Source organism: Protobothrops mucrosquamatus, unplaced genomic scaffold, assembly GCF_001527695.2.
Source record: "Protobothrops mucrosquamatus isolate PMUCROS unplaced genomic scaffold, P.Mucros_1.0 scaffold11, whole genome shotgun sequence".
Lineage (NCBI taxonomy): Eukaryota > Metazoa > Chordata > Lepidosauria > Squamata > Viperidae > Protobothrops > Protobothrops mucrosquamatus.
The window spans coordinates 974,042-986,923 of NW_015386398.1; the positions used below are offsets into that span (position 1 = coordinate 974,042).

At 43.5% G+C, this 12,882-nt stretch overlaps 1 protein-coding gene across 1 annotated transcript; it reads left to right on the top strand.

The window, feature by feature from the left end:
• The first annotated feature begins 1,450 nt into the window (after nucleotides 1-1,450).
• LOC107282734 (tumor necrosis factor receptor superfamily member 12A) lies at nucleotides 1,451-8,621 on the top strand. The gene is made up of 5 exons (XM_015810553.1): nucleotides 1,451-1,608; nucleotides 4,145-4,246; nucleotides 5,449-5,583; nucleotides 6,321-6,375; nucleotides 7,567-8,621. The coding sequence occupies exons 1-4, from the start codon at nucleotides 1,536-1,538 to the stop codon at nucleotides 6,371-6,373; spliced, it is 363 nt and encodes a 120-aa protein (XP_015666039.1). The 5' UTR covers nucleotides 1,451-1,535; the 3' UTR covers nucleotides 6,374-6,375; nucleotides 7,567-8,621.
• Nucleotides 8,622-12,882: the final 4,261 nt, after the last annotated feature.

Genomic DNA, 12,882 nt, shown 5'->3' on the forward strand with positions numbered 1-12,882 from the left:
AAATTATGACATGCTTTCGAAGTTCACAGGAATTTAATATATTTCTTGCATGATAAATATTTAAACCATGCACGTAGTTGGCCTGAGAGATTTCTCCATTCCTCCTTCTCTCACACCATGAGGGCTCAAGGTCACACACTGAAACTAAATGCAGGGACCTTCTGCAGACCACCCAGGATGGCAGCCAATTGCGACAGTGTTAAAAGGGAGCTGGACAAGATCCTGGAGGGACAAGCTGCCCATGGCTTCTAACGTTACCAGTAGGACAATCAGGTTGGTCTAGTGGAGGGGTAGGCAACCTTGGCTCTTTTATGACTCGTGGACTTCAACTCCCAGAATCCCTGAGCCACCATGGCTCAGCTTGGAAACTCTCCCTTTCCCCTCAGCATAGCTAGCTCAGGAATTCTGGTTGAAGTCCACGAGTCATAAAAGAGTTCAAGGTTGCCTACCCCTGGCTCTAGTGGTTAAGGTGCTGGCTTAGAAATTAGGAGATGATAAGTTCTAGGGATGAAAGGTGGCTGGGTGAGTTTGGACCATTCCCTTCCCAGCCCAGTCCATCTCACAGGGTTGTTGTGGGAAAAATGGGAAGAACGAGCATCTTGTACCCCTATCCTGAGTTATACAGAATAAAGGTGGGAAATGAAACAATAAAGACATAAAAAAATAAATAAGGCTAGTACCTTGTAAATTACAAGGTATAGCAAGCCCTAAATAATAACTGCCCGAGCAAAAACTTCAGAGCAAGTTCATGAGTACCTCCCAGATACAATTTGCTATATTATATTATGCTATATTATATTATGCTATATTAATTATATATTCTATAATATATAATATATAATTAATATATAATATAATATATGTGTTACCTTATGTCATGTTATGTTATTGTTTTTGTTGTTGACATAAAGAGCACCAGACTGCGGTGAACTGTGTTTGGTACAGCACTTCTGATTGTGGGATTCCGTCCCCCCCTTCCCCGCATCTTGAATAGTTAAGGTTACCATCTTAAATTATGTGCTGTTCCAAGTCCTGCAGCTTTTTTTTTTTTATAAATTATGATTATGATTATTATTGTTATGATTGCTGGCTTCAAAACACCCCGCTGGAAACACGAAAGGAAAAGCCCTAACGACGGAAACCGTCCCGTTCCAGGGGCCACAGGATTTCCAGCCCAGCGGGACTTCCGAGAAGCCGGGCCGGGCCGGGCTTGGCCAAAGCTCGAGTGCCCCCTCCCTGTCCTCGCCTCCCCCGTCTTTCCTTCTCCGGCCGGGCCGTTTCCTTTCCTGCGCTGACTCGCTGCCGCTCCCCCTTCTCCCCCCCCCGCACCTCCCCCGCAGATCAAAGGATGGAACGCGGAGTCTGGCCGCGCGCCCGCCAATCCCCGACTGCGGGGGCGTCTCTCGCCGGGAGCCGGGCCGGGCCGAACCGAGCCGGGGAGAGTTTTCGGCACTGAGTCAGAGCGAGGTTGGCGGTCAGTCGCTCGCGATCGGACGTCCTCGGTGGCGGCGAAGGAGCAGCGAGACCCACCTGCCATGCTTGCCTGGGGTGTCATCCTGGGGCTCTTGCCCGTGTTGCTGGGGTCCACCCGGGGAGAGCCCATCGCAGGTAAATGGGGATCAGGGAGCATTTAGGACGTAGTGGTGGTGGTAGGGGGGGGGGTCCCTTTCTCCTCCCTCGACAAACTTTTCAACAACCGGAGAGTCGGTGGAGCAAATAGGTACGGCTTTCAGGGTTGGTAAGGAAGCTCTACCTGTTGAATGGCCGAGGTCCCAAAGCGCTGGTTGAAGCGACATTGGGGAGGGCTTCGGAGGGATGAGGAAGAGCCGGCAGATGGAGGAAAAACAGAGGAGGGGGGGAGGGCTGGCGAGTGAATGAATGAGTATAAGAATATAAATGAACGAATGAATGAACGGATGTAGTTTGTAGTTTGTCCGCATCCCTTTTGTAATTTGACTACAAGACCGCTCGTCAGGAGTGCCGGCCAAACCTTTGCGGACGGCCGTGGCTGCCTTTGTGGAGAAAACGTGGAAAGAGGACCTCGCAGCGATTTTTAACTAGTCAAGTATGCCGGTTTCCCAATAACCCAGCTTTCTAGCCTAGTTGATACAGATGCTGGGGTGCGTTCCGCGCAAAGCATGGTGCGTTCACACGTGATGTTAAGGAAAAGACTTAGATCTACGAACCCTCCAAGGAGGAGAGAAATTCAGTATAAAGTCGGCACGGTCATCTCAATCTAACGCAGATTCCCTGCAGTTTTTCAGCAGGTGCAACTCTCTCTATCACGGCTCTTTTACTTCTCAGGGCCGAACCTGTTGAATCTTTTTATCTGTTAAGGAGCCGCTAACGTAACGATGCCGGCTAGGAGATTTACGAAAACGAACACAGTATAATTTTTCTTCTATCCCGCTTTTATTACTTTATAAGTAACTCAAGGCGGCGAACGTGCGTAAGACCCTTTCCCACTTTTATTATTAATTTATTCTTTTTATATTAGTATAAAGTTTATACTAATATAAAATAATTAATAATAAAAGTGGGAAAGGATTTTACGCACGTTCGCCGCCTTGAGTTACTTATAAAAGTAAGAAAAGCGGGATAAAATAAATAAATAAATAAATAAATAAATAAATAAATAAATAAATAAATAAATAAATAAATAAATAAATAAAAAAAAAAAATAACAGTTCACCCCGACTAAGCAATCTGCACATGCTTAGTGGCGCTTTCTTAGTCGCTGGCAAATTCCTGCGCTGAGTTGAAGTCCGCCCCTCCCCGCGAAATCAATCACAGAAGTTGTCAGAATTGGAATGTTTATGAATGCAAGGCCCCGCCCCGCTCGACCCTGTCTCTTTTCTATTGGCGGGCTCTCCGGATCAAAGTCTCGGGGCGTCTTATTCCTGCAAGTGAGACAAGTGGGGTCGGCGGGCAGGCTGAGGCATCTGACGTCCGCGTCATGCGACCCACTCTGAGTCATCTGTCCGACTCGCTTCTGGGCTCAGCGCCATCTGGTTGCCTTGCTCACTCGGGGCATGTTTTATCAATGAAGTCATTTAAAAGTGAGGGACGTGATGGCAGGGAGGGGGGGAGGGAGGAAGGCTCCCTCTCCTTTTAACCCCCCCCCCCATTTTGCCATGTGNCCCTCTCCTTTTAACCCCCCCTCCCATTTTGCCATGTGATGCTCCCTGAGTTGACCCCCCTCCCCCCATGTTCTCCTGTTCCTAAGACTGGTTCACGTTTCGGGGTGAAACACAATATCCACTCACCACCCCAGTGACGTTACGTCTCTGGAAATAGCCCTGGTGTCATGGGGGGGGGGGCTGGGATCACATGGATTAAGTGCAATGGCCCCCCATTTCTGAATCTTATTTTGTCCTTATTTTGCTTCCCTATTTTCACCTAGCTGATAATGCTTCTCATGATCTTTCTTTCTTTCTTTCTTTTCTTTCTTTCTTTCTTTCTTTCTTTCTTTCTTTCTTTCTTTCTTTCTTTCTTTCTTTCTTTCTTTCTTTCTTTCTTTCTTTCTTTCAAAGTTCATGAATTTTTAGGAGAGTAGCTATGGCTGAAAATATGCTGGATTTCAATTTCCATAACCCTAGGACAGTGGTGGCGAACCTATGGCACGGGTGCCAGAGGCGGCACTCAGAGCCCTCTGTGGGCACGCGCGCCATCGCCCCAGTCCTAGGCCTTTAGCTGAGTTTTATAAAACATTTTCGCTTTAGGTCTCCACCGCCATGTGCAAAAAAAAAAGGTTCAATCAATCAATTTTAACTTCTTGCAGGGAAAAAAGATCTCGCAAAGTTGGAATTGATTGATTGAACTTTTTAGTTCCACCCAGTCTGCTGTTACCACGGCAGCCACACCCACCCAATGGGCCACACCCACCCGGCACCCGACGATGCATAAGTGGGTTTTGGGTGGCAATTTGGGCACTCGGTCTCTAAAACGTTTGCCATCACTCCCCTAGGAAGCCGGGGACTATTGGAACTGGAGTCCAACATACCTGCAAGCGGGCAGAATCAGAAATACCACAACTTTGGTTAATTCCACTTTGCTTTAGGGAGGCAGAAACTTGCTGATGCTGTTTGTATGAAAAGGAGGGTGGGTGAACTCTCAACTCCCTTTCTGATTTTTTTCCCCTCAGAAACTAGCTGTCCTGGAGGCCAGTCCTGGAGTCCTGACTTGGAAAAGTGCATGGATTGCTCAGTGTGCCAACGTCAAAATAAGAACGATTTTTGCTCTACCTGTAAGTGGTTCCTAACTATGCCTGGTACTGTGGTGGAGGTGGGCTCCATACATCTTTGGTATTGCTGGGATAGCTCCTGGAGCACTCTGGGAGAGAGGATGAGTGGTTGGATGTTCAGCCTGATGCTACAACATAGGATTCTTTGGGGTTGAATGTTTGGATGGTGGAACGGTTGAGTGCAGGCCCGGCCTGGGACATTTTGCCCCAGAATTCAAAGTCAAGATACTGCTTCCTGTCGTTGCATATTCAAAACCCAATCAATTAAACTAATCTGGAGACAGGATCCCATCTGTCAGGCAGGCCAAATGGCACTCATAACGCCATCCCATATACCTGGATAGAGCTACCGTGATTCCCTTCTCTGTCACATCCGCCACCGGAGAAGGCAGCCCTCTTTCTTTTCCCAACTTTGGGCAAGCGAGGGCCAAGGTTTATTCAGGGATGGTCAAAAAAGTGAAAAATTCAGCCTCAACCATTGATTAAAACTTTTCCCCATTTGTACCTGGGTTGCACAATCACAACTCCACAGCACCCATGAAAGGGGGCGGGGCTTCTGTCACATGATTGTGGCTGCCATCTTGGCTTTTGAGGATACTCAGCCCACTTCTATTAGCTGTAGTTCTGCTGACTATAGTCTTTGTTTTTAATTCCTCCCCCCCCCTTTCTTTTGGGAGCAAATGGTAGCTTGATAATGGGACAGTAGCATATAAATTTAATAAATAAATATATAAATGGAAGCAAGCGTTGGCATCTTCCATCAATCCTGAGAGCAGCCACTGATGCCGCCATTCAAATCTACTCTAGCCACTGCTCTGCGTCATCTCCAAGCTCATTTTTTGGGGGCCTGGAGTTAATTAAAGTTCAGAAAGAGGCAGAGGCTCAGTTTTTGGCCAGCCTTTTTATGAGCAGGGTTTTGCCGTTGTGCTGCTGGCAATGAAAAAGATAATTGGTTTTTTTTCCCCCACCTCTATTCCAACTTTTAAAACTGGAAAAAATAAAGTCTTTGTATACAGTTTTATTCCACTGCTTGTGGCAATTCTGCCTTGAGGCGCCTAGGTAGGCAGGAAGGGAAAGGATTTTTAAACAGTAGATGTCTGTTTCAGATTAAGAAATTGGCTGCATCGGCCAAAGATCCTTTGGGCTCAACTAAAGGCTATTTTTTCAGGGGAATTTAAGGTGTTCTTCTCTCCTCACTCTTGCAGGTGGAGACCCCCAGCCCACCAACGCCCTCAATTTGTGGGTGCTAGTTGGGGCATCGCTTGGTGCTGTTTTTCTGGCTAGCATCATTGCGGGCACAATCATTTATGCCCGCTGCCGAAGGCGAGAAAAATTCACCAGTAAGTTCTTCCTTTTGGTGATATTTTATTCTAGTTGAAATTGTTGCCACAGCTACAACCATTAATTTAGTGACCATTTGAAGCTGCAATGGCAAATGACCTGCAATGGCAAATGACTTACGGTGAGTCTTCACACTTACGGCCGTCGCAGCATCCCCACAGTTACATGATCAAAGTTTGGATGCTTGGCAACTAGCATGTATTTACCAGCGTGCCAGGGTCATATGATTGCCCTTTGCAACCTTCCCAGCTGGCTCCCAACAATAGCAATAGCACTTAAAACTTATATACAGCTTCATAGTGCTTTACAGCCCTCTCTAAGCGGTTTACAGACTCAGCATGTTGCTCCCAACAATATGGATCCTCATTTTACTGACCTTGGAAGGATGGAAGGCTGAGTCAACCTTGAGGATCGAACTCCTGGCAGCCGGCAGAATTACCCTGCAATACTGCATTCTAACCACTTCGCCACCAAGGCTCTGCAAAGATAGTGGGGGAAGATGGATTCACTTAACAGCCATGTGATTCAGTTAACAATTGGTTTGCTTAACAATCGTGTCAAAAGTCATAAAATCGGGCATGATGCACTTACCAATCGCCACGCTTAGCAACAGAAATTCTAGTCCCAATTGTCATTGCAATTCAAAGACTACTGAACAGCGAACATCTCTGCAGCAGAGTATCCGCCTCTCTGTCACACTGATAAACTTTTAACTATATTTTTACTCTCTTTCCAGCCCCAATTGAAGAAACTGGAGGCCATTCAGCTCAAGAATCACTGATACACTGAAGGTGAGATCAGGATACTCCTAATCTCAGTTCATTTCCTTGTCTGTCCTTCCTTCCTTTCTGCCTGTGGGCGGAACACTTTTATTATTTTTATTAGAGATATCTATTGGTTTTATTGCTTTTAATATTGTAAGCCGCCCAGAGTTGCCTGTGGCGGGATGAATGGCAAATTAAATACGTAAATGAATAATGAAATAAAGTGACACTTGAAGAAGTGGAAAGAGAAACCAAGTTTCTAGTTCTCAAAAACAAACATGCTTAGCTTTCCCTCTTTTTCAGAAACCTCCCCAATAACCTTGAGCAGAAAACTTTTTTTCTAGCTAGTGAAACATTTACAGAAGCTCAGTATATTTGTGTGAAGTACAATGAAGTCATAATGTGATAACAGAAGTCTTTTTTTTCCCTTTGGGCACACTTCCGTGTTCATTCCTAAGCACTTTCATGTTTGAATAATCTCAGTAGATTTTCCAGTTCACATATTTAACTGGGACTAACACCCAATTAAGTGTAATTTCTGAATAAAGCTGCCTAGGATTGTTTTGTTAATCTCATACCCTCTCTGAAAACCTCCAACTTCATACTTGGAATGAGCAGTATGTATTTAAATTCATACATACTACTTGTACTGATGACGTTACCTAGTTTGGCTAATGAAACATCTGCAAGAAAACAAGCTAGCTCAGAGAGCACCAAGGAGCCCTCAATGTTCATACTTGGGATATTTTTGTTTTTAAAACATTCTGCTCTTCATCAGATTTGCTGATATAAAGGGATCGTCATAAAGGGGGGAATAAGAAATCCAACAAATAAATAATAGATAAATGACACTATGGCCCTTTTTTAAACTTCACAACAACCCTGGGAGGTGGGCCAATCTGGTCCAAGAAAAGTCCCAACCTCTAGTTTCACCAGTCTGTTTCCAGTGCTTTCCTTTCCCAAAATAATATCTCTGATATATTTCGGCATATCCCAGCTATCAGTCCCAACCAGTTGCCCTCCTAGGCCACTTTAAGATATGTAGACTTCAACATGCTGGCTAGGGAATTCTGGGAGTTGAAGTCCACACATCTTAAAGTAGCCAAGGTGAAGAAACACTGCCATAGAATGATGGGAATTTGGGGGGGGGGGGGGACAAGAAGAAAGAATCATACTGAGTGCATATTTATCTTATGGTTGTTGTTTTTTTCCCCACAGATCTGTGTTTTTTTTCACCACTTCAGATTCAGGAAACAGCAAAGAAAACGTCACTTTTGATTACCTCGACTTTTCTTGAAGCTGCAGGAGAGACATTGTTCACCTGCCCTGGCATTCTGGGGCCTTACATTTTGCACACTCAGCAACGGGCTGTGAAACCTACTGTCTCTTGTTCCCATTTCAGGAAACAGGCCCCTCTGGGGAAAGGGTGACCATCTTCCTTGTTAAATGCCTTGTGCTATGAGAGGAGGGGAAAAACCCCTCACTTCTGGCACATACGTACCCCAGGCCTAATGCCTCATATTGGGGTGATTTATTTTTCTACAGGGGTTACAGTTTGGGGAATTTTGCAGTTCCTAGATCTGCATTGTGGGCTTCTTCCTTTGTTGTTTCCCTCCCTTTTAAAGAAAAAGATGAATGTGATTTTTAGATTATCTGTATATAGAGAGATATTGGGTGCTAAAACTCTCCATGAGAGAGGAATACGGACTAGCCTCAACAGAGCTTCCTGCACCATTTCTTCCAATCAGTGGCTGGCCACTATATCAGAAAGACAATGTAGGTGTAGCTCCAGATGTTCTGGACTACAATTCCCATAATGCATTGAAAAATCACAGGGTGCCTTAGTTTTATGGGTGTTTTGCTCCATAAGGAAGGCACCAGTTTGTTTCCTCTGATTTTCCTCGGTATCTGCTCTTCTCTCTTTCTCTTCCCTTTGGTGCTCCCTGTTGAGATTCTATTTATGTCTTCTGCTCTCATAAGAGAATTTTAATTTTATGGTGTGATTGGTTTTTTTTTTTAAACTGCATTCAGAAAAAAAGAAAAAAAAAGACTTTTATTTCCTGGCACAGCATTTGTGAACTGAAAATAAAAATGCTTTAAGTTTGGTATGAAAATGTTGCAAATTGTCTCCAGGAAGTAAATGTGAATGTTGATGGGTTTGATATTGATCACCATTCTAAATGATATTTTGTTTAATGTATTAAATAAACCACAATTGGCCAGATTTGCATGATAACAAAAAGCTGAAGCTGAATAAATCATCTTAAGGTTTTAGTGTGAGATTCTATTATTTTTAACCTTTAAAGCATTTCACATAAATGAGATAAGTCTCTTTTTATGAATCCTGTAAGGTTGTTCAGCATGATGAGATTTCTAGATGGAGGCAGAGGCATTCTCACTAAGTTGTAAAGCACATATTATATGTTTCAATAATCCAAGTAAAATCTCCAGTTAAAAGGTAGCAGATGGTAGGAAACACTGCGCTTAAAATCTGCCGTACATCAGAGCAGGTAAATACTATGCTAATGAATAAATCAGTGTCTCGATCTATTTTGGCTACTTTCAGTTGTCTGGACTTCATGTCCCAAAATTCTTAGCAATGCTGCCTAGGGAATTCTGGGGATTGAAGTCTATGAAGCCTTTCAATTTTCTCCAGTGTGTATCCCTTGGAGAGCTGTTTCAGAGACACCTCTCCCAATTTGAGAATCAGATTAAGCTACCTTACTCTTAGACCAATGTTTTGCAAACTTGGCAACTTGAAGATGTGTAGACTTCAACTCTCAGAATTCCCTGCTGGCAGAGGGATTCTGGGAACTGAAGTCCACACATCTTAAAAGTTGCCAATTCTGAAAAACACTGACGTAGGCCAGCGCAAATAAAGTGTTTAAAGCAATAATGCTCTTCCCCAATTCATTGCTCTTTGGGGGTGTGATTGGTTTTTCATATAATTGGGTGGGTCAGTCAAAAAATAATCCAGTGTTATAAATAAAGAGTTTTGTTTCATTGTCCGAAGAATTCTGAAACATCAGCCTGCCTGACCATCTTTTTTCTAAATCCAGAAGTACAGACAAAAAGCTCTCTCTGCATGCTCAGGAACCCTTTTTCCACAGGTCCTACGGCTGAGTTTTCACCATCTGGCCCTGTAGCCCTGTTTGAGTCCTGCTTGTCACTTAAATAGGAGGCACCAGTTAAAATCTGGGCCCTTCCTTCCTTCAAAGCGCTAGAGGAAAAGTGAGTTTCCAAGATTTCCTTTGTGAGAAAGCAAATTGAGGAGTGCCTAGCTGGCAGGCAGGCATGGAAAAAAAAGTCTTCCTGTTTCCTTTGTAGCTAAAGTATAGCCTAAAGGCATCCTGATGTGCTTCCTCTCTGCAGCTAAGTGAATCTGACTCTAGCCAAGACTTGGGAATAAAGAGAAAAATGCTTTGAGACACTAGGATTCTTCACAAATGAAGCTGAAAATACCTTAGAGGTATTTTCTCTCTCTCTCTCAACAGTTGGGAAAATTCCAGCAGTTATTGATTGTCAAAACTGAAGAAGTTTTAATTTCAATATATGAGGGCAATTCGGAAATAAATCTCTGTTTGGTTATCAATGACAGACACTCGCAGATACAGAACTTTTATTATACACGTTAGAAAACTACAACATTACATTTACTTTTCGACAAACTCGCCATTCAAATTGAGGCACCTGTCATAATGTCTTACAAGTTTTGAAATTCCTTAGTAGCAGTCACTCGGTGCCAAATCTGGGCCATGGGGGTGTGTGTGATCAAAAACATCCCAAAACATCAAAAACTTTTGAACTGCTTCAAAGATTCTTGGGTGCGTCTAGCAGTGTGCGGGTGAGCATTATCGTGAACCAACACCACACTGGAAGTCAGCGTGACCCGACGCTTGTTATGGGATGGCTCGTCTGAGTTTTCATAACGTTTCACAGTAGACTTCTGAATTGATGGTTGAACCACGCTCCATGAACTTCACTAGCAGTACTCCTTTGGCATCTTCACATTTGGTGGGATTTTCAATGGCACCCCTCCCGGTGTGATGTTGGTGTGGTGTTGGTTCACAATAATGCTCAACTACACACCGCTAGACACACCCAAGAACTTGTGAAGCAGTTCTATAGGGATGTTTTTGATCACACACCCCCATAGCCCAGATTTGGCGCCGAGTGACTACTACTAAGGAATTTCAAACCTTGTAAGATGTTATGACAAGTGCCTCAATTTGAATGGCGATTATGCGGAAAAGTAATGTAATGTTGTAGTTTTCTAATATGTATAATAAAATTTCTGTATCTGTGAGTGTCTTGTCATTGATAACCAAATGGAGGTTTATTTCCGAATTGCCCTCATACTAGCAAAATGGGAGTCACTTCTGGCCCTTTTACAAAGGACTCTTTGACCAAAATTATTGGCTTACCAAATAGACTGTACTCTTCATTTTCACTACATCTTGCATCTCCATTCGGTTCTTCCTTTTCTTACTCTCACCTGGAGGGCTAATGGAAGAGTTAAAAAGCTCAGCTAGTGAACCAGGAAGGTCATCATTTGGGACTTGTGAAAAATGGAATGTAAACTTTGGCTCTGAGTTCCTATATCGGTAAACCCCGAATTATGGCTTCTTTAAATTCAGGTGACCCCATAAAACATCTCCAACCAGTTCTGCATAATTTGGAGATTCAGCAGATGGTGGCTATGGACACTGTAATCTCTGAGGATAATATCTCCTTTTAAGATTACCTTCGCCCTGAAGAATTGTGGGTATCCACAAAATTAAGTTTATTTTGATGTTTTGGCATTTGAGGAATAACCAGCTGACCTGGGTTTCTCTTTGGCTAATTGTTGTGGTTTTGGGTTCTTCTATTGTTGTTTGCTTTTTGGTTGATGTGATGTTTTTGAGGGCATTGTCGTGTGCAGTTCAGTCATCTTATGCCCACAGTGGAGAAAGAGTACTTTTAAAAATATGTGTTGAATAAACAGACTGCAATACAATCATAGAGGAAGGTCATGTTAAATTGTTACAGTGCTCAAATTCCACTTTTGCTGGTACAACATCATCCTTTCAGTTTTCAAATACCTCCACCCAATAACTGAGTTGTTTTTTTTGAGGGATCCAGAAAAGGGTACGTTGTTTTTTCAGCATGGAGCTTGCTAGTACAGATAGATCTTTATACATCCTTTCAGCTTCTCAATGCTAAGTTCATTCTATTTATTTTTACTATCTCCCCATCCTTAAAGTCTACCTTTTACCCAATCTCAATTATTTAGTAGACAGGTAGAGGGGAAATATCACAGGAATTTTAAAAACTCGGGGATTAAACAAACCATTGTGTATGGTGGTACAGTGGTTAGAATGTAGTATTGCAGGCTAATTCTGCCGACTGCCAGTGGTTCGATTCTGACTGGCTCAAAGTTGACTCAACCTTCCATCCTTCCGACGTCAGTAAAATGAGGACCCTGATTGTTGGGGGCAATATGCTGACTTTGTAAACCGCTTAGAGAGGGCTGTAAAGCACTGTAGAGTGGTATATAAGTCTCAGTGCTATTGTTCTAAATCAGTGGTTCTCAACCTTTTTAATGCCGCGACTCCAACTGGTCATAGGTCGAGGACTAAACCGGTCATAAGTCGAGGACTAAACCGGTCGTAAGTCGAGGACTACCCAACCGGTCGTAAGTCGAGGACTTTCCCTGCCCGGGAGCGCCGCGCATGCGTGGTTCCGCCCCCTGCGCCGGCCGAGGCATAGCTGGCAAGTGGCAGAGACGGAGCAGGCCGACCACCAGCTGGCCCAGCCCAAGGGAGGTAAGGCACCCGCCGGAAAAGGGGGAAAAAATGGCGGACAAAAAAATTGGCGGACAAAAAAAATGGCTGACAGCCTTGCTTGGCGACCCCCATGAAATGGTCGATCAACCCCAAATGGGGTCCCGACCCACAGGTTGAGAACCACTGTTCTAAATGCTATTGTTGTCATTATACACACAGCAATGTCATTTCTTTAGCTGGTGTTGGCCTTCATACAAATCGAGTTCTTCCCAAGAATCTAGGATGTTGTAATGTATCAGTGTAATATATGTGTGGATCCAAGTAGTGTGGCCTGTTGCAATTGATAGATGGAAATTTTGCAATGCACAAATTTTTCTAATGACTATCCAAGATTTTTTGGTATGGCACCAAGCCAATAACCACTGGAACCACCACAGATGATTTGTTATTATTATAGTTGGTCACACAGCCAGATGTTTAGACCAGATTTGGTATTTTTATCCAACTATTGAACCCTTCCTGAGAACTTGGGCTAAGGGGATGCTGTTTGGTGGTATTATTATTGCTGTATGTTGGTAATCCTCAGTTAGAATCATATTCAAAACTGGTGAAAACTTAATAATTCAAGTCCTAACCAAGTAGCCCTCCAAGGATTCCATTCACAATTGCTACAACAATGGATTTCTTTTGTCATAAGCATTCAACTTCAATCTGCCAGTCCGAATAGAATAGAATAGAATAGAATAGAATAGAATAGAATAGAATAGAA